This window comes from Lytechinus variegatus, chromosome 9 (genome assembly GCF_018143015.1).
Source record: "Lytechinus variegatus isolate NC3 chromosome 9, Lvar_3.0, whole genome shotgun sequence".
Lineage (NCBI taxonomy): Eukaryota > Metazoa > Echinodermata > Echinoidea > Temnopleuroida > Toxopneustidae > Lytechinus > Lytechinus variegatus.
In genome coordinates, this window is record NC_054748.1 from 8,971,974 (window position 1) to 8,998,902 (window position 26,929).

The following is a 26,929-nucleotide window of genomic DNA, read 5'->3' on the forward strand; positions in this document are numbered from 1 at the left end:
CATGAGTAACAATTCTATAAACAGCTTAAGAGAGGTAATTACTCTATTATGTTCTTACACCCCCCCCCCCTCGCGACCCAATTCTGTTTCAACGATATGCCAAGCCAGGCAGCAATACGCCCTGTCTTATAGAACCCCCTAAGTTTGTAAAAAATAACCCTTTCGTATCCTCGTTGAATGTCCCATACTTATTCGACCAAAAACAAATCGACTCGCACTAATGAGCGTACAGTTGTATGAGAGATGTAAGTGGAAATACTGAATAAAATAAGGGCGAGATGGGATTTTGCAGGCTATTGGGATCATCGGTGGATCGGAACTCGAGAACTTTAGCTTGAGCAGCCGACGATTGTCTGGGGTAAATGAAAGAATAAAACCACTTTCTTTGAGAAGAGACGAGGCAAGACTTATTGACAGATAAGAGTGTGGAAGATCTAACTTAGATGGCAATGATTGGTATGTAACAAGCTAACGACAGCGTTTACTTTTTGTGTTAGTGTTTCGGAAGTCGGATTTTTTTTTCTCCAATTGTGTTCGGATCCGGCCGGGGATGTTGACTGTTGTTAATGTTTAACGGGGTCCGGACAGCCCGACCACCAGACAGCCCGACCCTGGACAGCCCGACCGCTGCCCTGGACAACTCGTCCCGGTCGAGTTGTCCAGGGTTGGCTCTGAATCGGACAACTCGACCACTTGAATTCTTCTTCAAAATTTCATTAAATAAAATTTCAAACTTTACTTCAATAGTATTTTCCCGCATAATCCATGTTTCTTCAATACATTCTCGACAGAAAAATTGACATTTCAGTGCGTTTTGAGCTATTTTGAAAGAAAATATAGCGAGTTCCCTTGCAACGAGAATAATCCGATACCGCCGGCGAGCCGTGTTCATTAATCTTACAACTTGCAAATTTGAGTTGATTTTTTCCGTCACTTTACATATTTTGATGGTGAGTGTGTGCTATTTTGTATTTTCATATTCCATTTTCACATTTCCTGTACTTATTTAAAGTTATTGCATTTTACAAAACTGATAATTAATGCAAACTTTTTGAGATAGTTCACCTGGAAAGGACACCGATGCGGTGCTTCGCCTCGCCGGCCGGCCAGCTGGACGACCGGCTGTGCTGTGATTGTGACTGAGTGAGGCAGTCGGCTCAACTAGAGCGAAGTCAACTTACTTATTTTTAGTTAATATTTCCCATTTTCCAATGGCGAGAGTGTGCTATTTTTGTATTTTTACACTTCTACTTATTAAAAAGTGTTTTAATATCACTAAGCTGATTATCATTAGGACAGTGACTGCGTGGTCTGAGAATGCGCTTCCCAATTAAAGTAACCAGCCTTGACGCCCTTCAGGCCGCGGGGGGGGGGGGGGGTGGTGCTTCCAACCAACATCTAAACCAATTAAGGAAATACATTTGTAAGTTATGAAGTTTACGATATGGAATAGTTTATTGAAAAAATGTATTGTACCGAAATTGAAAAACTTGTTTTTATAAAAATCTAAATTTTAAAACTTGCTTTTTCTTATCGAAAAACATGTCTCTTATTTTTTTACCTGTCATTATCTGTCACAGCTTTTTAAAATGCAAATTCCACTGGAAACAACGGGTCTTCTGGAGGATACAAGCACTTGGGCTGGTCCCAACCACCTACACCCGGGATGAGAAGAGATTTCATACTCGACAAGCGATGGCCTTTCCATTTCTTTCACGAGCAGAAATGATACCGAGTTCCAATGACTTGGGCATCAGAGCAGCAGTCCCTTGATCGATGAGGTAAGTACAGCTTCTTAGATAATAATCAAATTTGTGCACTTCATGCAGGCATATCAAATTTCTATTTTTATTTCTTGGTATTTTCAAATTCTTTAAATGGAAGAAAGAACAATTGAATTGAACATTTACTTATTATTTCTTTTATACATTGTTTGAATTGAAAAAAAAATTAACTTTTTTTATATATATGCATTGTATTCATAAAAATTCAAAATTGCTTCTTAAAAATGTGAGTAACTACTACATGTTTAGGTTAAGTAGAAGTTGTAACATTCTAAATTAATTTTGGGTATGTAGGGGTTATGCTTAATTCATGAGGAACATTTATGTCATACACATATAGATGATACCAAGTATCGTTCAAGTGAGCTTGAAGGGAAAGTTCACCCTGACAAAAAGTTAATTGTAAAAACAGCAGAAAAAATAATAAAAAAATATTGACAAAGGTTTGAGGAAAATCCATCAAAGAATTGAAGTTATTAGAATTTCAATTATTGGATTTGTGATGTCATGTGCGAGCAGCATTTCTGCATAATAAATGGTAAAAAGTCAAGAAATTGTAATTTTCTAAGAAAATTGAAACTGGTTTTACTATTCCTTTTGTATATATTCAAAGACAAAACATTTCACACCCAAACATGAAAAGAAAACAAAAATAAGTCATCAGGAACCATTGAAAAAAATTGAATTCATGAATTTTATATTACAAAACATATGGGGCAGCTGCTCATTTATGACGCCACAAATCTAATACTTAAAATTCAAATAACGTTTTGAAACTTTTCCTCATACATTCACCAATATTTTTTTTGGTATTACTTTTCTGCTATTTTTACGACCAACTTTTTTTCAGAGTGAACTTTCCCTTTATGATATTGAATTAGTTGCAATTAATTTAACTTTAATATATTTAAAAGTATTTGCTTCTAAACTGAAGGTTGAAATGATTTGATTTGTTTCAGTAGCAAAAGAGGTGCAGAGCTTCAAATAGTTGAAATTACTTTATTTTATTTCTATCTTTCCAGCTCTTTGAGACCACCTGAATTGCAAGCTCTGTATGGCCAGTTTTTGTGTGACAAAATAAAAGATAAGGGTTGAAAATCCCTCCAGCTAAGTTAGGGATCATGTAATTGCCATGGAAACCAAATATAGTAATGTATAACAGGTTGTATATTCATGAAAGTGCAATTGTTGGATAAATGTTAATTTATATTGGCACTAATGTAATTTTAAGATTGTCCTTATTTTTAGCTTTACATAAACACCAAAAGCAGAGAATATTGTTCCCAGTTGGAATTGTGTCATATTTATTATCATAATAGTATTATCATAATTGTGGTAATGTAATCCTATTTGAAATTATGAACCAGTATTTATTTTGTGTGGGATATATGTTTTATATACACTGAAGTTCAATATGTGTTACTATGTAATTTTAGATCTGATCAAGTTTACCTTAATGTTACTTAATAAAACCCACTTAAATCCAAAGAAGTATTTTGAATATTTGGTTCTTGCACTATTTTGTATCCCTTTTCTCGCTAAATATTTACCTTTTATTGAGAGCTGTGTTGACGGGTTCCATGACATTTGCTCTGGCAAATTCCACACCATAATCTTATGAACAGCTTCAACCAGTAAGGTCTAAACCTAACTTAAAACCATATTGCAACCCTGAACCTCTATCTTAAGGGGCTTTCACAATTGCTCGTGTGATTGTTTGCGATCACTTGGTCACAATATATGTTGCACAGAATTGCAACGGTGAAGGGTCGTAAGTAGTCACGCAACCAATTGTGAAAGGGGCTTTAGACAAAATTAAGCCTGGGTTAATTGTCGCAGGAGCAAATGTTGTGTCACATGGTAATCAGATGGAGATGATTTGAGAGATGAAGATGGGGGGGGGGGGGAGGATGAAGATGGTGAAAGGTGGGATGGCCATGATGAGGAGTGATGGAGTTGAGAGGGGTGTGGATGGAGATGATGAGAGGAGGGATGGGGATGATGCAAGGATGGATGGAGATGATGCGGGGAGGGATTGAGATAAGGTTTAGAGATGAGGATGGAGATGGTGAGGAGTGGTGGAGATGGTGAGAGGATCGAGTAGAGATGATGAGGTGAATGGAGATGATGTGGAAGGGTTGACAGGAGTAGGGGGTGGAGATGAGAGAGATTGAAATGAAATGGGGATGGAGATGCGAAAATGGTTGGAGAAGACGGGAATGGAGATAATGGGGGTGGAGATGTCAGGAGGCGTGTTGATAACGGGAGAAGAAAGATAAAGGGCAGGGGGGATCATCATCACAAACATTATTGCCTCCACCAACTTCATCATCATCAATATCATTACCGTCATCGTCATTATGACATCATCACCACAAACTTCATCATTATCATTGGCGCAATGAGTGAAAGATTTTGAGGGGTAAGATGTGGCCCATCATGCCAAAGTTATTTTTTTTTAATTGTGAATGAGTAAAATTTTTGACATTTTTATTAGACAAACTCATTTTTTTATTATAACATCATACTAAAACTTTTCTCTTTTCGTTTCTCTTTCATTCATTTTTTGGGGGGTATTTTATCTTCTTTTTTTTTGAGGGGGGTGCTCTTGCCCCCAAGACCATGATCCCCCACCACCTGTATTCCACTGTTCATTACCAACATCATCTACTATCGTCATAATCATCATCAACACCACTAGCTTCATTACCATCATCGTCATCACAACATCACCACCATCATCGACATCACTATCATCACCACCTCCCATCTCATAACAATCACCAGTCCATAATTATCTTCATCACATCATCATTATCCTCATCACCACATCATCTTGATCGTCATCATGATTATTTTATCTGTGATTTCATACACAGATACTAGTACTTATGTCACATTATTCATCTCTTACTGTAAGATGGACTTTACATATCACCCAAAAATGACATTTCAATCATTGTTAGTAAAAATCAATGAATAGGATTTATATCTCCCTTATCAAATCAGCGCGTGTTGAAAACGCTTTGAAAAGGGAACCAGATAAATAATAATGTATTCATAACTATTAATGAGAATTAATGAAAAGTAAAATTTCAAGATTCAAACTCGCAGCTAAAGAAGTCATATTTGCGATTGACAAATGGAATATTTCAAGCTAAAGCTGTTTGTTGGAATTCTTGTAGAGAGTTGATATGATTATCATTAAAGGGGTGGTCCAGGCTGAAAATATATCTTAATACACAGAGTAGAATTCACTGAGCAAAACGCTGAAAATTTCATCAAAATCGGATAACAAATCATAAAGTTATTGAAGTTTAAAGTTTAGCAATATTCTGTGAAAACAGTCGTCATGAATATTCATTAGGCGAGCTGATGTCACATCTCCACTTCCTGTTTTCTTATATTATTATATAAAATCATATTTTTTTCATACTTGTGAAAATAATATGTCTCCCTTATGATGAAATAAGTTGCAGCAATAAATATCTAATGTACTAAATCAGTAACTGTTGTCAATCCAGTTTTTCTAGTTCTTGGAGGAAAAAATTTGAATAAACCTAATTTCATATAATAAAATACAAAGAACAAGTGGAGATGTGACATCATCAGCCCACCTAATGAATATTCATGATGACTATTTTTTACAAAATATTACTAAACTTTAAAATTCAATAACTTTGCTATCTGTTGTCCGATTTTGATGAAATTGACGGCATTTTGCTCAGTGCAGTGAATTCTACTCTATTTATTAAGCTATAAATACTTTCAGCCTGGACCACCCCTTTATTCAAAAAGTGGCACGAATATTCATCTTTGGATAAAGACATGCAAGATTCATTTTAAATGTGTTGGAAACGGCATTACCATGGGAATAACAAAAGCCGGGGTATTAATTTCCTTCAGTTCAGTGGTATCCCTTTTCTGCACTTTTATTCCTTTGCATTATTTTTTCCTTTCTTTATTTGCGCCCTCTGAATGTGCCCCCTAGATACGACCCTGACTGACCTGGGTACAATACTAGTTTTATCTACTTGATGGTAGCTCCCCAAAATCTATCAACTTTTGACATGGCTGCCGAATAAAAAATATATCACTTTGGGGGGGGGGGGGGACCTACATATATAATAAAGCCAACTTTCAAATGACACCAAAATGTGTTGAGCGAGCACTTCCCATTTAAACAAAGGGTATGAAAATTAGGCTGGGCAGGAAATAGCCTTCCAATTTCAGTCAGTTTTTGATAGGCAAATCCGTTAGAACCTGCAAAGTTAAGGGTGTTGTGATAAATTAATGATCAATCGTGGCCAGTTTTGGTTGTTAAAGCAAATTCCATAAATTAATAAATTGAACTTTAATGCATGAGTGAAGTTCAACACACATTGCATTTTGGGGGGCAGCATTTTAACTTTATTATGTGGATCTCAGCAATGTGTTCATGGGAGTCGGGAGAATAGAGGGTGAGATGGAACTTGGAAGTGGGAAAAGTAGGTTGATGGAATAAGGTTCAACAGAACATTTAGCCCCCCCCAAAAAAAAAAAAAAAAAAAAAAAACCCTCTCACCCGCCCTCCCCTTCTGTTGAGAGACTGATTGCTCTTACATGTACGTATGAAGTCCAGAGCAGAATTTTCGGAATTTAAAGGACAAGTCCACCCCAACAAAAACTTGACTTGAATAAAAAGAGAAAAATCAACAAGCATAACACTGAAAATTTCATCAAAATCGGATGTAAAATAAGAAAGTTATGACATTTTAAAGTTTCGCTTCATTTCACAAAACAGTTATATGCACATCTCGGTCGGTATGCAAATGAGGGAACTGATGACATCACTCACTCACTTATTTCTTTTGTATTTTATTATATGAAATATGAATATTTTTATTTTCTCGACATTTCATGTGAAATGAAGTTTCATTCCTCCCTGAACACGTGGAATTCCATTATTTTAACATTTGTGCTTCAGGCAAGGAGGTCCTAATCATTAAATTTGTAAAAACGGAAATATTGTATAATTCAAACGATAAAAAACAAGAGAAGTAGTGAGTGGGTGACATCATCGACTCTCTCATTTGGATGTAACTGGCTCGTTCATATAACTATTTTGTTAAAAATAAGCGAAACTTTGAAATGTCATAACTTTCTTATTCTACATCCGATTTTAATGAAGTGTCAGCATTGTGCTTGTCTGATTTTTCTCTATTGATTCTAATCAAAATTTTCTGAGTTGGGACTTGACCTTTAATGATAAGTTCCGAAAATTGGGGCATCAAGTTTTACCCATCAATCCTTCTGTCAAAAATTTATCAATAAATCAACTCAATCAATGTGCAATATGCTTGATCAAACATTCATTTTTTTCAATAAATTATTTAATAAATCATCATCGGCCTTATCAGTCAATTTCTTGGTAATCATTTGGCACCCCCTAGTTCAAGTATCAACCCCCCCCCCCTTAGTTCAAACATCAATTTTGCACTCCTACATGGATAGAACATGGCAGCGGATAAGGTTTTAATATCAATGACACCCTTAAAATTGTTATGAGGGAATGTGGTGACCGGGGATAAAATCTTTGAAGAATTTGAATAGTAAAAACTTAGTTGATTCTAGAGCAAATTGATGACATGAATGAAATAGTACATTAATACATAATATGGCCCACATATATAGCGATTATTTTTCTTTGTGGTCGAAAAAACTTGGTAGGGCTTGAGCGATTTTTTTTTGGGAAGGGGGGCTTTAATCCCCCCCCAAAAAAAAAAACGCACCTGAAGAAGAGCAAAAGGGAGGGAAAGAAGAAGAGAAAAAGTGGAAAGACAGAGCGAATGAAACAGTGGAATGGGGGATAAAGGAAAGAGGAAAAAGAAAAAAAAAACAGAAAAAGCGAGAGAAGAGGGGAAGAGAGTGACGGTCCAACTTTAGGCCTTTTGAGATAACCTAATCCTGTTTTTTAGAATGAAATTATGATTTTCTTAAACTTTGGTCTGCAGGATTATCCCCACAACATATTTATCTTGGTGCCCCCTACAAAAGTTCAAGGCCCCCAGTGCACCCAAAGCTGAATAAACCCAGCTACTTCATGCACTGATGAGATCGAGTCAATGGATTGCATCATTTCCAAGAGGTTCTCAATAATATTCCTGAGATGATGAAAAGGATGTTGGTGGCGATGGTGATGATAATGATGAACATTGGTGATGACGGTGACAATGGTGGTGATGATGATATTGGTGATCATGATGATGATGATTATGATGGCGATTATACTGGTGATACGATGACAATAATGGATGATGTTGTGATGATGGTGGTGATGGTGGCGATGATGGTGATGTGATGAAGATTATGGTGATAATAATGATGGCGATGATTATGATGATGATGGATGAGAATGATATTGGTGGTGATGATAATGATGTTGGTGTGATGATGGTGGTGATGGCAATAATTGTGATATTGATGGTGGCGATGATAGAGACGATGATGTTGGTGATGATGTTGAATGATAATATGAAGATGATGATGATGACAGCGATAGTGATTATGGTGATGATGATAAGTGGTGATAATGATGGCGATGAAAATAGCGATAACGATTGTGGTGATGATGATGATAATTAAGATAATGGTGATGATAATGATGGCGATGATAATAGCATAGTGATTTGGTGGTGATGATGATGATGGTGGTGGTGATGGCAATGATTGTGACGATCGTGGTGGCGATGATAGAGATGATGTTGGTGGTGAACTGGTGATGATGTTCCATTCCTCCTCTACATCCCCTCATCTCCATCGCCTCCTCATCTCTGCTCCTCTCAGCTTCATCTCTCATCCTCTCAGCTTCATCTCTCATCGTCATCCCCTCCATCCTTTCCCTCATAATTTCAATCCGTCCTCTCATCATCTTTTCCTCTCATCTCCATCCTTCCTTTCATCTCCATGCCTCCTCTCATCATCTCTATCCCTCTCATCTCCATCCTTCTTCTCATCTCCAACCCACTTTTCATTACCATCCTTTTCACTTCACCGTCTCCATCCCTCCAATTTCAACTTCATCTCTCCCAAAATGTCCACCTGATCACCACAGCACTTAACAGTGAAATGTTCAGCAGAAAAAAATACATGGGAGTAATAGAACCCAATATTCACAATACTTTTTAGTAGACTCTTTATTTTCTATGTAACAATGTGATAAACTTGATCACAACTAAAATTACTAAGTAACACATAATTTTCTGTTATATCTTACAAACAGTAGGGGAAGGCGGGGTAAGTTGTGATAGTTTTTGCTTTTTGCATGTTAAAATTGATATGATTAATAATCTTGTCGAAATAAGTACCTTGCCTTTAAATTTAATTCTTCTGAAATATTTTCCACCTATATATAACTTTCTATCCCCACACTGAAAGTCATCGTGACCTTTAAAAAAAAACAATGTCAAATGGCTCAACTTGCCCCATATATGGGGTAAGTTTGAGCCATCTTCTGGGGTATGTTGAGCCTCAAAAACTATGTACAAAGTGTATGAGGGGGGAACCAGCATGTCAATTTTTTGTTTAGTCTTTTCACTTGCTAATTCTCTATAAATACTAACATCCTTTAAAAGGAAAAGAGCAGTCATGTAAATTTGCTCCTTTCAGCCGGCATTTCAATCAATTTTTATGGTTTGTTTGTTTTTTAAGATACATTACCATAGGAATTACCATGGCTCAACTTGCCACATGCTGTTCGGCTCAACTTACCCCAGTCCGAACTAAGTGCGATAATTTTGTATCCACACATTTATTATGCATCCATCATATAAAAGACTATGACAAGAATGAAGATCTACCGGTATACCTGGACTAACAATGTTGTTATCATGTCTTTATTATATTTAAAGACGTGTGTGTTTATAAAGCACTTATTTATTTCACACTCTTTTTTTACTTTGGCTGAAATTCATATTTTTCCCTCTAAAAAACTACTTTTTGTTTCAAAGTTGAAAACATTGTGGTGGGGTTAGGGGTTATGCTATGGGTCATCAATACATGACACCACCACAGTGTCTGACTCATTCATTATTGGCCTGGGGCTGGTGGCTCAACTTGCCCCTATGCTCAACTTACCCCGCCTTCCCCTATAGCATAACAAAACATGGTCTTGTTATGCTGTTGAAAAAAAAACATACATAAAGAAAATCAAATAGTGCACCATTCCTGGTATATTTGTTTATTATTTATATATTCACAAATTCATGTGTGCCCAGTCATACTTTTGCCTCTTAGTATAAAAAGCAATTGCCAGTCCAACTTCAGACAAATAATTCCTGCTATACTTCCTTAAACTTAAAGCCTGCTATATTTGTATACTATTTGTGCATATTCACATATTCATGTGTGCCCATACTATATTTGTTGATTTGTAACTCTGATTGAGAACAATATCCTCTGCTTTGGGTGCGAATGTAACAATATAGACAATCTTAAAACTACAATAGTAACCATACACATTAACATGTAAAAATTAATTGCCCCTTTTGGTTTAAGAATATACATTTCAAAATTTATTGCATGATTACCATGACAACTAACTTAACCCTAACTTATGTAGAGGGCTCTTTCAAGGTTAATTAAGTCCACCCCAGAAAAATGCTAACTTGTATACATAGAGAAAATCAAACTAGTATAGTGCTAAAACTCATCAAAATCGGATTTAAAATAAAGTTATGACATTTTAAATTTTCGCTTATTTTTCGTAAAACAGTGATATGCACAAATAGGTACCGATAAGTAAGTCGATGATGCCCATCACTCACTATTTCTCCTTTTTTTATTGTTTGAATAATAAATATTTCATCTTTTTAAATAGATCTGATTTGACAATAAGGACTAATTTGACTGAACCATATTAGCATTAAACAATGATAATTCCACATGTTCAGGGAGGAATTAATCGTTGTATCACTTGACAATGAGGAGAAAATTAGAATATTTCATACAATAAAATACAAAAGAAATAGTGAGTGGATAACGTCATAGTCTCCTCATTTGCATACCAGCCAGGATTTGCAGATAACTGTTTTGTGAAATTAAGCGAAACTTTAAAATGTCAAGACTTTCTAATTTTACATCCGACTTTGATGAAATTTTCAGTGTTATGCTTGTTGGATTTCTCTCTTTTTATTCAAATCAATTTTTTGTTAGAGTGGACTTGTCCTTTCAGCACTTCCTTACAATTTTGTTTTATAAATAAAAACAAGCTAAGTACGGTTTGCAATCCATGTTGTCTCAACTAAGTCAAACAGCTGAAAAGATGAAATGAAGTATGAAATGAATTATTGACAAAATTATTGTAATTTCAAATATTTGAAGATCTGCAGTCTGCACCTCTTGATAATAAAAGAAATTAGACCATTTTCAATCGTCACCTTGTCTTGAACAATTTAGAAGCAAATACAAGTTTAATATATCAAAGTTAAGTTAATTTGCTAAACACACTAGAACTATACCTGTTATATTCTGGAATAATTACATAACATAAAGGATCCACATAAATTTCGCATTACCATACCCAAAAATTAATTTGAAATGTTACAACTTCTACGAAACCTATAAGTAATTTTTTTGTTCAATTCAAACAATGTATAAAGAAAAAAAGTAAATTCATTTATATTCAATTGTCCATTCTTTCTTTTAAAGAATTTGAAAATACAAAAAAAAATTAAATTTCTCTTTGATATGCCTGCATGAAGTGCGCAAAAATTGATTTATTGTATCTATAAAGCTGTATTTACCTCATCGATCAGGGGACTGCCGCTCTGATGCCCAAGTCACTGGAACTCGGTAATATTTCTGCTCGTGAAAGAAATGGAAAGGCCATCGCTTACAAGTCGAGTATGAAACCTCTTCTCCTCATTCCTGGTACAGCCCAAGTGCTTGTATCCTCCAGAAGACCCACTGTTACCAATGGAAGTTGCATTAAAAAAAGCTGCGACAGTAATCGATAACGAAAAAGCAAGTTTTTAGATTTTGATAAAAAGTTAAGTTTTTCAATTTCGGCAGAGTACATTTCATTTTTCAATAAATTATTCAATTTTGATAATTATAAATACCCAATATATTGTCAGTTGTTTACCCCTGCCCTTCAAAACTTCGAAAACAATAAAAAAATTATAGTTATTTAAGAAAAAAAAATAAACAATGACACTTTCCTACAAAAATTGTAAACTTCATATCTACATGTAGTTACATGTACATATGCCGGCTACGAAGACATTTTCAAATCTATTTCCCTTTTTTAGTTAGAGACATTAAAATTTAAAAAAAAAACCTTTTCAATAAGTGGAAGAAGCGTAAAAATACAAAAATAGCACACTCTCGCCACTGGAAAATGAGCAATATGTCAAGAGACGGAAAATTAACTGAAATAAGTAAGTTGACCTCGCATAGCATAGAGGGGACTGCCTCACTCAGTCACAATCACAGCACAGCCGGTCGCCCAGCCGGCCGGCGAGGCGAAGCACCGTACCGTATCGGTGTCCTTTCCAGGTGAACTATCTCACAAAGTTTGCATTAAGTATCAGTTTTGTGAAATGCAATAACTTTAAATAAGTAAAGGAAATGTGAAAATGGAATATGAAAATACAAAATAGCACACACTCACCATTAAAATATGTAAAGTGACGGAAAAATCAACTCAAATTTGCAAGTTGTAAGTTGAATGAACACAGCTCGCCGGCGGTATCGGATTTTTCTCGTTGCAAGGAAACTCGCTTTATTTTCTTTCAAAATAGCTCAAAATGCACTGAAATGTCAATTTTTCTGTCGGGAATATATAAAAGAAACATAGATTATGCGGGAAAATACTTTTGAAGTAAATTTTGAAATTTAATTTAATGAAATTTTGAAGAAGAATTCAAGTGGTCGAGTTGTCCGATTCAGAGCCAACCCTGGACAACTCGACCGGGACGAGTTGTCCAGGGCAGCGGGTCGGGCTGTCCAGGGTCGGGCTGTCCGGTGGTCGGGCTGTCCCGGAACCGTTAATGTTAACTCATTCATTTCACTTTTCAGTATTTTGTTCAGTGTTAACTTCATTATATGCATGTTCAGGTTCATATGTTGATTGCTAAAAAAAGAACTTTAGCGACATGAATAAGAGAAATTTTTGTCGTTATACTCTCTAATTCATGTCCTGATGAACTGAGATTGAGTGACAAACCAAACCATTGCCACTGGCAGTGTGGCACTGACCCAGAGTCAGACTGGGCACTCACTGTTCAAACTGAGTTAACTGTCTTCAGAACTGACAAAAGGTATAAAAAGTATAGAGTCAGTGACACTGACTAACATCGTTAGATCTAATACTAATATGACTAAAGTATGGGTCTAACGTAGATGAATAAGATGTAGGCCTAGACCAAAATCAGTCCATTTCGATACATGTATATGCTCTGGCTCTGCTGAGCCTGAGAAGCTTTCTCTGGGTTAGACAGCTGGCAGCCGTCTGTTTCGAGGAGTTTTTAACATTTTTTTTTTTTAATTTCTCCTCGTACACAGACGGCTCGCTATCGTGCAGCCACCATTAGGGGACTTGCAATGCAAAATCCCCCTGTCGGGGCTTTTCAATTTTTGTCTTTAATGAATAAAAATTTTGAAAATTATAGTGACCAGAGTGCAAATTTATATTCCCTCTTGGCATCAATTGCCAAAAAACGGAGAAAAATGAAGTTAAAAGGAACAAAAACAGTAGGTGGTTTCAGACCGCCTCGAAGTTCGCCAGTTCCAGGTATTCTCTGATCGGGAAATTTACCCCGATCAGAAAATACCAGGTATTTTGGTAATGTGAAAGCAAACTACGCGTAATTTCCCCGAAAGAAAATACCCGCTAAATAGTAGGTACTTGGCGAAATTACGAGAACTTTCGTGGGGATTTTCCAAGGTCGCAGGTATTTTGGCGATGTGAAAGCAAATTACGGGAACTTTTAGCCCAGCGTGTTGTTGGGCGCGGCGGCGTGGGTGGCTGCTGGGCTAGTGATTTTGAATTTCGCGCCTTGCCTGCTTATCAGACCATAATGCGCATGCTCGTAACTTCGGGAACTTATCCCGAAGGATGTGTTTCGGGGCGGTGTGAATGCAGGAATAATTAACGGGTATTTTTTAGCCGAAAACAGTTCCCGTAATTTAACGGGGATTCTTGTGATCGAGGCGGTTTGAAACCGCCTAGTGACTAACCTCGGCTGTCGCGCAAATTCACTTCCCCGTTTTATCCGATCTTAAGTACATAAACATATGGCCACTGAGTCCCCTGTACAGATCGCACTAGAACTTCGGTCTCTGTATTTGGTGAGTGAAGCCAACGAAGTTCAGCTGAACAACCAACAAAACAGAGACCGAAGCTTTTGGTCTATCTCTGGGTTTGTCTTTTAAATGCTTTGGCCTTTGCAGTTTGCACTATCCCCCCTCCCTCAAATAGACCGATGACGGTCTATTTAACAACAACAACAACAAGATGACGCCCACTCGGCCAGGCATGCCAATGGCCGTATAGGACTCGTAGTAGTGACGGTGGTTGGCTTGACGTTTAGACCTAACGAAGCATATGTCTTTTTTAGGATGTTTGTCTACAGTGGAAACGTTTCCACTTATCATTTTCTCCAATGAACTTTAAAGTTGCGGATGATAACTTTATTAATTTGGCAAAGCTATATCTGGACAACATGATGATGTGGATGTTGATTCCCTTTGGCTTTTCAGTCATTTGTTCTTTGTAAAAATGCTGCAACTTTTGTTTTAAACAAATTTTATATTGCTATCATTTCTCAGTTTACACATTTTTTTTCTTGGAATGTAGATTTTCTTCCATTTCACAACAGCTTTAATAGACAAAGTCAACAGTTTCGAAGAATGATCAGGAGCTTCTATAATATAAAAATGTCCTTTATTTCAACTGCCGAATTCTGGCTAGATTATAATTTCAAGAATCGAATGTAAATTATTTGATATTAGATCTAAAAGATTTTTTATACAATCCTTATCGATTTGGTTTGTGATTGAAAAGTAATGAATTTTAAATCAAGTCTTCATAGCATGCCCGGCTTGCCCGCTACTGTTGATTAACATCGATGAAGACAAACATCCTGATAAAAGAAAATACGACCTTGTGGACCCTTGGCTTTGTGGGAAGAACCTGCTCAAAGGGGCCAGCCAATCACCTCCGTGTTTCAGTTCACTGAAAATGAAAACACGAACATGATTGGCTGGTGTGTTTGTATGCTAAATTCAATAGCACTTATGATGAACGTTTTTGTGGTCTTCAATATTGAATTTTACAAAACCAGACTTAATTCTTACACAAATCTTTGTAGAGTCTATATGAGACGAAACTTTGTATCCACATATCCTCTCAAATATGAAAAACGAATTCTCCTGAAATTGCCCAATTTTTAAGTGAAAATGTCATGAATTCATTTTCTGAATGGCAAAGTAATGAATTGTATGTGGCCGATTACGCAGCCTTTATATCCCGAATATCCGCGCAAATACCTGCCAATCGTCACACAAAAATTTGTGGACTCGGCTTTGTTCTCAAACTTTAAAGCCTCTCTGTGCTCTGGGATCTACATGTATGTCACAGGCAGGCGCCACCCTCTTATTTTGGTATTACAATTAGCACCCCCACATTCAAAATGGGATGTTGGGAGCAATTTTCACGAAAGTAGTTTATGGTGTAAAAAAGTCCTAGAAAGGACTGATATTGAAGGGGATAGAGGTCGAAGTGAAATACATATATGTAGATAGATAGGCAAGACAATGGGTGATTTCAAGTCCGGTGTTGGCCTTGGTGTTGGTGTTGAAATTTAGATTGCTTCCCCTAGCTCAAAAACCTATTCAGAGTTTGTAAAAACTGATCCAGATCACATTATTGACATCTCAACAACTCTAGGTGTAATGAGTGACTTTTCGAGACCATCTTCATGTTATGTTTGGTGTTTGTGTAAAAATTGACCTAACACCAACACCAAAAGGTCAACACTGAACTTGAAATCACCCAGTGGAGGTTAAACAGAAGAGTATCATTCGTAATTGAGTGTAGGCCTACAGTATAAATTATACTTGCTTATATAGCACTTAATACTTACTTTGTCAGAAGTCTCTAAGCGCTCTACGGTATATGCAGCTTAATTACCCTGGCTTTAGCAGTGCAGCTTTTACGCGCGCTGCGTTTCAAGGAATAAATTCCTGCCAGGTACCCATTTACCTCACCTGGGTTGAGTGCAGCACATTGTGGATCAATTTCTTGCTGAAGGAAATTACGCCATGGCTGGGATTCGAACACATGACCTTCTGTTTCAGAGTCCGGAGACTACATGTAATCCACTGGGCCACAACGCTCCACATAAGGAGGACTCTAACGCTCCATAAAGAGGACTTGAAACGAGAAGAGTTGAGAAGCTGGAGTAGTTGGAGAGATGACAGGTGCATGAGCAGTTGATGGAAGGCTGGATTGAGTCGGTGAGTGGAGTTGTAGAACAGGAGAAAGAAGATGGACAGTCAACCTGCCCAAAATGTTGAGTCGTCTCTCCTACTCCTGCTCTACAATTTCGCAGTGATAAAAAAATATACAATGTTGTTTAACAAAATTTACAGAGCTACCAAGTCTCACGCATTATGCGTGAGACTCAAGCATTTTGGACTCTCGTTCATTCCCTCAAATCTCTGTCTCACACAACTTTCACAGCCTATCCCCATATACATTGTACACAATGTCTGTGGTCTCACTCAGATTCACAGAAAATCTCATGCATAGCTGGTCTTTGAACTTGGCATGTCTGAATTTAAACATTTTGGACTTCCCATAATTTTAGCACAGAGTTTATTAGAGATCATCATGGCCCAAGTTACATGTAAAATAGAGTTTTGGGATGATTTGGGAGACAAGGTATTAATATGGTATACAAACTGCATTGTTTGTGTGATACATTTTTAATTACCCGGTACAAAGTGACCCTTTTGCAAACAATTTTTTTTTCACTTGCTGCCCTCACTTGTACAAGTTGAGAAACAGTTTACAATTACATTAGGAAAGTAAAGAAGTATCAGTAAATGGTGTGCATAAACCTCGTAGTTGTGTTGTTACCACATTACATGTATACCAAAAAGGATATGAACTTTACATGGGACTTCCTACATGTATATGCAGTAGAACTGATCGTACATACAGTAGTGTAGAAGATAATTATACATGTTTGGGGTAGTCCCATGTGTGTAGTTAATCTAATTGTCTTTTTGATGCCCTGGATCGATGCCCTTTTCATAAGGTTTGATCCTCATGTAATACAAGGGAGCTGACAGAATTTTATGAAATTACTTGTCAGACATTTTATCTGACAAGTCCTGTGTTATCTGACAGTTACCATATCAACAGTACAGTGCTTCTCAGCTAATCAGAATTGAGGAAAGTTGTGAGACAAAAAATGGTGATGAAACGCTCCCTTGGACTCAACAGCTCTGTCGACAGAGCCTAGTGTATTTTTTAACAGGGTGTATATTTTTACCTGGGGGCCGTTTCATAAAGCTGTTCGTAAGATAAGAGCGACTTTAAGAACGACTGGTGAACCTTTCTTACGCGTTAAACCATCGCCAATAAATATACCAATTACCACAAGAAAGGATCACCAGTCGTTCTTAAAGTCGCTCTTAACTTACGACCAGCTTTATGAAACACCCCCCAGGGATGGTTTAATTGAGGATTAAATTTCAGGGGGATTCTACCAGCATTTCACTTTTGATTTCACTTTGTACAATTTTACCTTGACTGGTGTTCATTACAGGTACATGTACATTGAAAATCAAAACAAAACACAAAAAAGTAACAATTCTGGGAAATGGCACTCAAGGGTGAATATTTCTATATGTAGTGTCATAAAAGTCAACTATTGTTGATTTGAAAGGATTTTTTTTGAATGGGTAATCCAGGCTAATAATGATAATAATAATAGGCATTTATATAGCGCCATCTATCTAGAAATTTTCTATTCCGAGGCGCATTGTTATTATTATTACCCCGGCTTTAGCTCGAGCTGCCTCTCAGCGCTCATGCATTCAAGGAATTAATCCTGCCGGGTACCCATTCACCTCACCTGGGTCGAGTGCAGCACAGTGGATAAATTTCTTGCTGAAGGAAATTACGCCATGGCTGGGATTCGAACCCACGACCCTCTGTTTCAAAGTCAGAAGACTTATCCACTGGGCCACAACGCTCCACATATGACTTGAACAGATAATGAAATATCATGTACACTGAAAATTTGATCAAAATTAGACAAGGATTACATAGAGTTATAATAATAATAATAATACATGTACATAAGATTTATATAGCGCACTTTCCATCTTGATTAGATGCTCAAGGCGCTTCAGAGCAGAACAACAAAAACTATTTACATATACATGTAATACATGTCTGAACAATAAGTCAATGTCTATCAAAAAACACTTTCATACAGGTAAGTTTTCAGGTTGCCCTTGAAGGTGGTCGCTGAAGTCTGGGTTTTCAAACTGTCTGGGAGAGACATTATAAAGAGTTTGATGAAAACGTGTGTGTTCATGAATATTCAATGAGCAAACTGATGATGTCATATCCCCACAATAGTATTTTGTTACATGAAATGATGTTTATTAAAATTTTGTCCTCAAAGATCTAAAAAACAAATGGATTGACAAATGATAATTAATGCATTAGATATTCATTGCCGCAACTGGTAAGGGAGACGTACATGTACAAGTTACACCTACATGAATACATGTATGAAAACATAAAACAATAATTATATTCATGTACAGAATAAAAGGGAAGGGGGAAGTGACATCAGCTCACCGAATGAATATTCATGACAACATGCATAAACTGTTAAAAAAAATCAATTATTTGCCATCAGATTTTTATGAAATTTTCATCGTTTTGCTTGAGGAATTTTACTCTACATGTATTTATTTAGATACAATTATTTTCAGCCTGGAGTACCCCTTTAACATTCTCCATTGTAGAGATTTAAACTGCAGTGTTTAAAGAAGGAAAAAATGGTTCATGTTTTTAGCGACTACATTGTTGCGAAACGGTGAAAGGCATTAAAACTTAAGTTTAAGCTGGATAACATTTAATACTGTTTTAGATAGTGTGTAGTTACAGAAAATAAAAACAGTCTATAATTACTGCAGACAATTTTAGCTAGATGATTGACGTACGCCTACATTTTTAATTCTTTAAAGCACTGAATTATAATTTAAGGTGCGTTTTATAATCGGGGTTTCATTATATCACAGACATTCAGACACAAATGGGACCTGAAACCCCAAACTTTTACATTAAAAGTAATGTTTAACAAATGCCTTTAAGGAGGAAATAATGGTTCATTTACAGTAAGACGGTAGGAAAAGCGACTGTTATTGCTAAAAGGTTGGGAGAGAGTTGTTGGCTTGTAGACGAGTTCCTTTCAACTCAACCAAGCTAATTTCCTTATTTAGAAGATTAATACCTTACTTCCTTCCAGGGGAGCATTTCAAGAAACAAATCGTGACTGAGAGATGTTATAAGCTACTGTGAAGCCTTGCATCTGATTGGCTCAGAGCAAAAATAGTCAGGGGAAATCACCAACCACTTGTTTCATGAAATGCTTCCCTGAACAACTTCACTAGACTTGAACAAATGAAACATGTATGTTTGTGCACAGACAGACTCTGTATTAACTTTCCTGACCCACATGTATGGAAAGGAGGGCGGGGGTTGTCTGATGATTTGGGCGTTGATGGTGGAATTCACAATTTAAAGGTGGACGAAAGTTTTGGTTATTAAAAGAGATTTGGGAGAAATCAAAACGGTTTGGGAAATGTTGATCCCTTTATTTATCCCTTTTTATTTATGTATGAAGCGCAATGATTTATTTGGGTAGGCCTAGCTACGCACATGCAGTTAATGTGGAGGTGCAGGCCATGGTATGAGCACTTATTGAGTTTGAACTGCCTGCTCTCTCGCTCGAGCCTGCAATAGTTGACTATTACACAGCTGGCTCTCTTCAGCTGGAGCATGCAATAGTCGACTATTGCATGGATGTCAATGTTTTGGCATGCTATATAGCTCATTCCACTGAATGTCATGTGATGCGTATGCATCAGCTGCCAAGGATCTAGATTTGTTGTATAAAAAACAATACATATTTTTTTTTCTTAAAATAGTACAGTACATGAAAAGCAATAAATTCCCACTGTAACATGAAATGTAAATGCTACATTATACATGTACATGCACCTCCAAGCTCAATGAGCTATTTTCACATTACAACTACATTGCAAGTCATCCCCCAAATTGTGCTCTTCTGACATTAATTTTATTTTGAGATTATACTGGTATTACCCCCATTTGTACATGTAAATGTACATGCATTTACAGTGTACATGTACAATAAAATAATTTTGTTTATAAATATTTATTTGCATATTTGTCAGAGTCCAAGGTTGAAAATAATGTACATAATAATAGAGTACATGTAAATACCAAATGAAAATTGACATAGAGCTTGTTGGTATACAGTGAGGAGATTTAAACAGAATATTGTTTCTTTTGTGGGCAAAGTGCGATCATGCTTTTAACCACGCAGTGTATTGTTCCATATTTAAAGGTAAATGCTAGTTTTGGTAACGATATCAAAATGAGTTCGTACAGAATCCAATGAAATGACCACTGAAGTGTCTGTTTGTATAAATAAAACGCATGTGCCAAAGAATTCTGGAAGAAATTGTGTAATCGCTGAGAAATCAGCAAATAAGCACAGGAATTGGGTAGGGCGTCGGGCCCGACGCTCTAAGCAATAATTATACATTGTCCCACATGCGCTTATCCGTGTTGGGGATCTTCGGTGTGAACATTTTTCGGCGTAGATTTCAAGATTTCACAAAGTTCAGTTAATGTAACTGTACCAGATCTAGATCCTCGATGATATACTGACAAGCCTTGTTTTACAGACTCTCATGAAATCAATGTTTACTGCAACTACTGGAATTTCTCTTTAAACCATGCAAGTCACAAACGTGTATCCTTACGTAGCTTTTGTAATGACTAATAGTATTAGTAGTGTATTTGACTATTTGTACACATAATCCTAATGTCCATTTTGACATTACAATTTGTTGTGCAAACACTGAAAACAATCCCACATATTTGAGGTTTTGTAAAGGTTACCCCACAGTTTGCTCAACATTCTTTTGAACAGGAAGGAATTCAGGATGTGTTTTGTGTACTTTACATGTTGTGAACCTTTGTTCATTTCATTTAAGTATGGGAATTGCATGATCCGGGGGGGGAGGGGGGGCCACTTCCATTCACAAGTGGATACCATGCGCGACCATGGGGTCTCGAAAAGCACCCTAAACACGTAATTTCCATATTCTGAAAATGCACCCCTTAACAAGTATTGGCGTGTGAAACCCTGCCCTTAACAAGTATCGGAAACAAAACGATACTCTTGGCAAATATTCCCTGAAATGAACCCCTAAACAAGTACAGGAATGTTTTGTTGTTACGGGTCGTTCGGTCGTCGGCTTTGCCTTATTTGGTCTAGTATGACCCCAGCTTCTACACCTTTGTTCATTTTATTTAAAGGTATTGTTTAACTTTGTGAGCAGCCGATTTAAAAAATTCTCAAACCAAGATGAAACATGTGTACAAGTGCATGTATTAGAACTAATAAACCCTGAAAACAACCATTATTGAGAATGAAAAGCTAAAACTACAAGGCAAACCTCGATTTTGTAAATAGGCGTCTTATAGACACCTAAATAGTACACATAAGTGTATGGGATGAAATTAAGATGGTGTTTCTGGTCACTTTATATTTCAATTTTTGAAGCACTAAATAATCATTTTCGAACACAATTTTTTCTGGGCTTCATTTTTGGAACATATCACAGACACAGGTGACAAGTGTGACCTTCTAGCTCAGATTTTTTAAAAGTCAAACCAATGTTAACCAATCACTTTAAGTATGGGAATTGCATGATCCTCATATTTTTAAAATATATCTTCATTTGTCTAAATGTACATGTACATGTACATGTCGATCCACGCCAAACAAACCCTTTTAATACACGACATGCTTTATTGGTGATGAAAATTCACTATGATTACATAGATCACTGCTCTCATTAATGTACTGTTCGTTCCAGATTATTCAAAGCTTGTTGAATGAAACATTTCTCCACAATCAAGCAAACATTCTTGTTTTTGTAAAAAAAAAGGGTAATAATGAAGAGAGATAGTGGCTGGTACATGTACATTGTAAAGGTTAAAAACAGGTCAGTTATTGATAAAGATATTTCTTCCTCACTCACTCACTGGAATGCTCGCTGCATTGTACACCCAATGATAAACCCTACATAATCAAGATTGTACATGTAGATCATGATAGACATTTATCACGACCATTTCCTATTCATTGTTTCCGGTACTAATTGCTTTCAGTTCAAGTTTCATATTTCCCTCAATTGGTGATTTATTCTCTCTTATGTATTTTCTTTCTTTGTTCTTGCAGATCCTCTTTGGTTGTGGGTCAAACCCTTGACAGCTACGAGTATGTGAGCTGAGAGACTCATAAAGTATCAATTAAGAACTTTGATTACATGCTCATTCAACATGGAGAAGTAGCTATCAAGCAGTGCTAAATCAAGTCCTGGTTTCAAGGAACGCATCTGGTGTGATTGATTTTACAATTTTACTGAATATGAATTGACTTGAACAGATGAATTGATCGGGAAACTCAAGAGGACAGAGTTCTTGAAGTAGAATTACGAATGCTGTATCCTAATGTTGGTTACATCTTTATAAATTATATGAAATTCTAGAAACCAACAGTCTGGAGTTCTTGAACGTTGTTTAGTGGAGTGCTACATGTACACTCTGGATCTCTTCTGATGCCTTTGATACAGTCTTGTGTGGAGGAGAAGTGATAAGGCACTGGTCAGGATGAGTACCACTAGTGATGGAATGCGCCATGGAGGTCAAGGGGTCGGTAGCAGCAGTCAAGACGATCAGCTTGAAGCTGATATTCAGAGGGCAATGGCTCTCAGTTTGGAGACGGAACGCTTGGATGAGCTCAGAAGGAAACGCCTTGGCATCCCTTCTTTGCCAAAGAAGTCTGTGAGTGACAGGAAACCTGTAGCAGTTACCAAATCTTGCTCGTCTGCATTGCCAAGGGGTGTGAAAACTTCATCAGTCCAACAGCAGACTACATGTACTTTGTCATCATCTGCACCAAAGGGAGGTGATTCCTCAGGAGGCTCTTCGAGCACAAGCAGTGCTGCAGAGTTGGACCTCATGTCATTTGGATTTGATCATGTAATGAAGAACTATAGTGGGCCTCCAGCAGGAGGTGCTGCAAGTGCTACAACAAGACCACCTGGTCCAGGGCCATTGCCAAGTCCTGTCCAGAGTGGAATGCCTTTGAAGAATCCTCACAGTTTTGGTATGGGACAGGGATTGACTAGGTCTAGCCAGTCTATGAGACAACCCACAAATGTTAGCATGATATCACCTAACATGGAAACAGTTTCTAAGAATCCCTTTGCACCTTCATATTTACCCTTGAACAGTCAGGCTTCATCCCTGTCAAGATTTCATCAAACGAGGGGCAGCTTTGCAGCACCGAGTAGCAGTGCAGATAAATTTGGCCCTGTGCTTGGCATTTCACATCCTCAGAAGCACATGAGTCGATCTTCACCTTCAAGTCCAGAAACTAGACACCGCTTGACATCAAAGTCGGCGTCGACAACTCCAGCTGAAGGCAACACCGTCAATCAGGAGACGTTTTCTGACCTTTTGTCGTCTCTTGGAGTGGAGATAGGAGGTTCAAAACCAACCATTAATATTGAGAAAGACTCAACAACTTCAAACAAATCAACAGCAGACGATGTAAGCTTAATAAACCTTGCTCCCTCATTTGAGCAAATTACATCCATCCATAAGAGCAGTTCTGCATCAGGATTATCAGAACAGCCTCCTCCTCTCCCTCCAAAAGCTCGCAAGAATCCGCAAAGCCATGTGGGCTCCCACCTCGAGGCGACGACCTCTTCCAGCATACGTCGCATCCATAGCAATCCAAGCTTTGGGACAATGGAAGCAAGTACATCCTTCTCACAAAACATCTCTAGCTTTGGCTTTGCCTCACAGCCAAGTTCACAAACCATACCCCAACAAGGAGAACTACTTTCATTTCCGCCTGCTACAACTCCCAGTGAATCTACAGACTCCAGTGACCTGATGCTCTTCCGTTCCAGTCTTGCCGACAGAGCCGACTTCTTTGATTTTAGCTACTTTGATCCTCTGCAGCCACAAACTCCTGAGCCAGCTCCAGAAGCAGCCACGACATCAGTTCCTAGTGAACCCCAAAGTCAACAGGCAGGGACTTCAACGGGAGCCCTGGGCAGCTCTGAGTCAAGGTCTGAAGATCTGGAAGTAAGACCCCGCAGGACTAAACCATCTGAGGATGGACAGAGACCGGCGTCTATCGAAGTTGAGGAATCAGAGCAGGCAGGGAAGAGACCAAGAAGCTTGTATGGAGCTAAAGGTGCAGCTGTTGAGGTGGCTGAACCTGAGCCGTGGATACCTAAATCAGCAGTCACTACTGCATCAGCAAAGAAATCTAAGGTAAGGATCTATTGACTTGACACACGTCTGATGATGGTTCCTATACAGGTACAGGTAATATGTTCATCATTGTTGTCATCATTATTGTTGTCATCATTATAATCATCATCATCATCATCATCATCATTATTATCATCATCATTATCATCATCATCATCATCATCACCACCATTATCATCTTTATCATCATCATCATCATCTTTATCACCATCACCATCATCATCACCATCATTAGTATCAGTAGCATCATCATCATCATCATCATCATGATCATCATCATCATAACCATCATCATCATCACCATTATCATCATTATCATCACCATTATCATCATTATCATCATCATCACCACCAACACCATCATCAGTATTATTATCATCATCGTCATCGTCGTCATCATCATCACCATCATCATCATTACACTCTTACACCACTCACGACTCGACTAAAATTGATTTTGAAGTCATCAGGTATGAATTCCTTATTTTTTAATATAAGTATGTTTGAGATGAAGATTTCAGTAATGCCTCAGCTGATTATTCAAAAAGCACTTTCAAAAAGGTTGCAGCTCCCTCAATGACCATTCAGTTTCCTTTCATTTCACCCATTTTACCAAAACTAGGAAAGAAATATAATCAGTTCTTGTATTGCACATAACACATTATACATGTATATAACGTCCCTATGCACTTCCAAAGGACTTGGATATTATTACCCTGGCTTTAGCCCAGCAGCCTTTTTACAGTGCGGTGGCATTTCAAGGAATAAATTCCTGCCGGGTAGCCATTCATCTCACCTGGGTTGAGTGCAGCACAATGTGGATAAATTTCTTGCTGAAGGAGATTACGCCATAGCTGGGATCCGAACCAACAGCCCTCTGTTTCAAATTCAGAAGACATATTCACTGGGCCACAATGCTCCATATGATATCAGTGGTATACATGCATTAAAGTTAGATATCAATATAAAGATGAGGACTGGCTACATGTATTTTAGCTTGAATATGGTATTGTAAAATTATATTCAATAATTATTTCATATACAGTGTTCTAGCTGTCTAAATTTGGTTTAATGGTATTTTTGCATGCACACCTACATGTACTGTATGCCCTGTCTTTAGTAGTCGTATCTGATCAACCACAAGTATGGAAAGCCAGCATCGTCAACATCTAAAATGCATATTCAATATAGTTGGATCAATTGTAACTGAAACTCTTTGTAAGACCCTTGGCCCATTGCAGAAAGAGTTGCAATCAATCGCAACTCTAAAAACCATGCGCAACTTGATACTCAACCAATCAACAGCGCGCATTTGGGACTTGCGATTGATTTGTTGACTTGCGTTTAAATGCAACTCTTTCTGCAACGGACCCCCTGTCTTACAAAGGGTTGTGATTGATCCAATCAACTACATTGTATAAATATGGAAAGCCAGCATCGCCAACATCTATTATGCTTGTTTTTTAGTTCAACACATGTTTTCTAGATATGCTCTTACATGTGCATTCATTGTTCTTTTGACAATTCAGTGTGCTTTCTCTTTGTTTACAAAGGACATTGTGCAAATTTCCTGCAGGAAAAAGTACATGTACGACACTGATCGATTTCCATAGAGTTACGATTGATTGGATCAATCGTACCTGAAACACTTTGCAAGACAGGGCCCAGGACCCTGTCTTACAAAGGGTTGTCATTGATTCGATCAACTATAAATATGGAAGGCCAGCATTGCCAACCTCTATTACATGTATGCTTGTTAGTTCAACATGTTTTCTAGTTATGCTGTATATTCATACATTGACTTGACAGTTCAGTGTGTTTTCCTCTTTCTTTGCAAAGGACATTGCGCAAATTTCCTGCAGGAAAAATTGTGACAATGATGGATTTCCATAGAGTTGAGGTTGATGGGATCAATCGCAACCCTTTGTATTAAAGATGGGACCGTGTTTGATTGTATTTATTGTTATTGCAACTATTTCATTTACAGCCAGAGAAGGTATTCTTCGGAGATGGATTATTTGATCTGGCCTCTCAACGCGATGAAGAGGGTGAAACATTCGCTCAGACAGTCAGCAGGTCGGTATCCAAATTCAATCAATCAAGATTTATTGCAAGAACCTAATTGGAAGTCACAGACCAGGGACCCTGATTCATAAAACTTGTTATAAGTTAAAAGCTACTGAAATCTTTCAATCTGATTGGCTGATGGTAAACTTGTTATATGAATCGTGTATTTGGTGTTCAGGGCGGTGTTTCACAAAGATTTAAGTATGACTTAGAGTCGCACTTAAATACCGAGTTGCGTACGGTATGAAAGGATTGACCGCATTGGTCAGATCGTGTCAAGAGGACGCGCACTACTGCGTATCTATCAATAAGATCGCGCGTTGCATACATGTATCATGTACGCGTCGGCATTTAAGTGCGACTTAAGTCATACTTAAATCTTTGTGAAACACCCCCC

General features: G+C 37.5%; 1 protein-coding gene and 1 long non-coding RNA gene across 2 annotated transcripts in view; one reads left to right on the forward strand and one right to left on the reverse strand.

Annotated features, from left to right (window-relative positions):
* Window positions 1-277: 277 nt before the first annotated feature.
* The window catches only part of LOC121421518 (phosphatidylinositol 4-phosphate 3-kinase C2 domain-containing subunit beta-like), a 68,074-nt gene continuing 41,422 nt past the window's right edge, over window positions 278-26,929 (forward strand). The window contains exons 1-3 of the mRNA XM_041616262.1: window positions 278-456; window positions 22,355-24,465; window positions 26,453-26,541. Of these exons, the coding sequence (XP_041472196.1) occupies window positions 22,786-24,465; window positions 26,453-26,541 (1,769 nt within the window). The 5' untranslated portion in view covers window positions 278-456; window positions 22,355-22,785. The remainder of the gene's footprint in view (window positions 457-22,354; window positions 24,466-26,452; window positions 26,542-26,929) is intronic.
* LOC121421519 lies at window positions 10,957-12,612 on the reverse strand. The gene is made up of 3 exons (XR_005970985.1): window positions 12,436-12,612; window positions 11,567-11,760; window positions 10,957-11,077 (listed from the first exon to the last, which is right to left on the reverse strand). It is a non-coding gene; the product is annotated as an uncharacterized LOC121421519 (long non-coding RNA).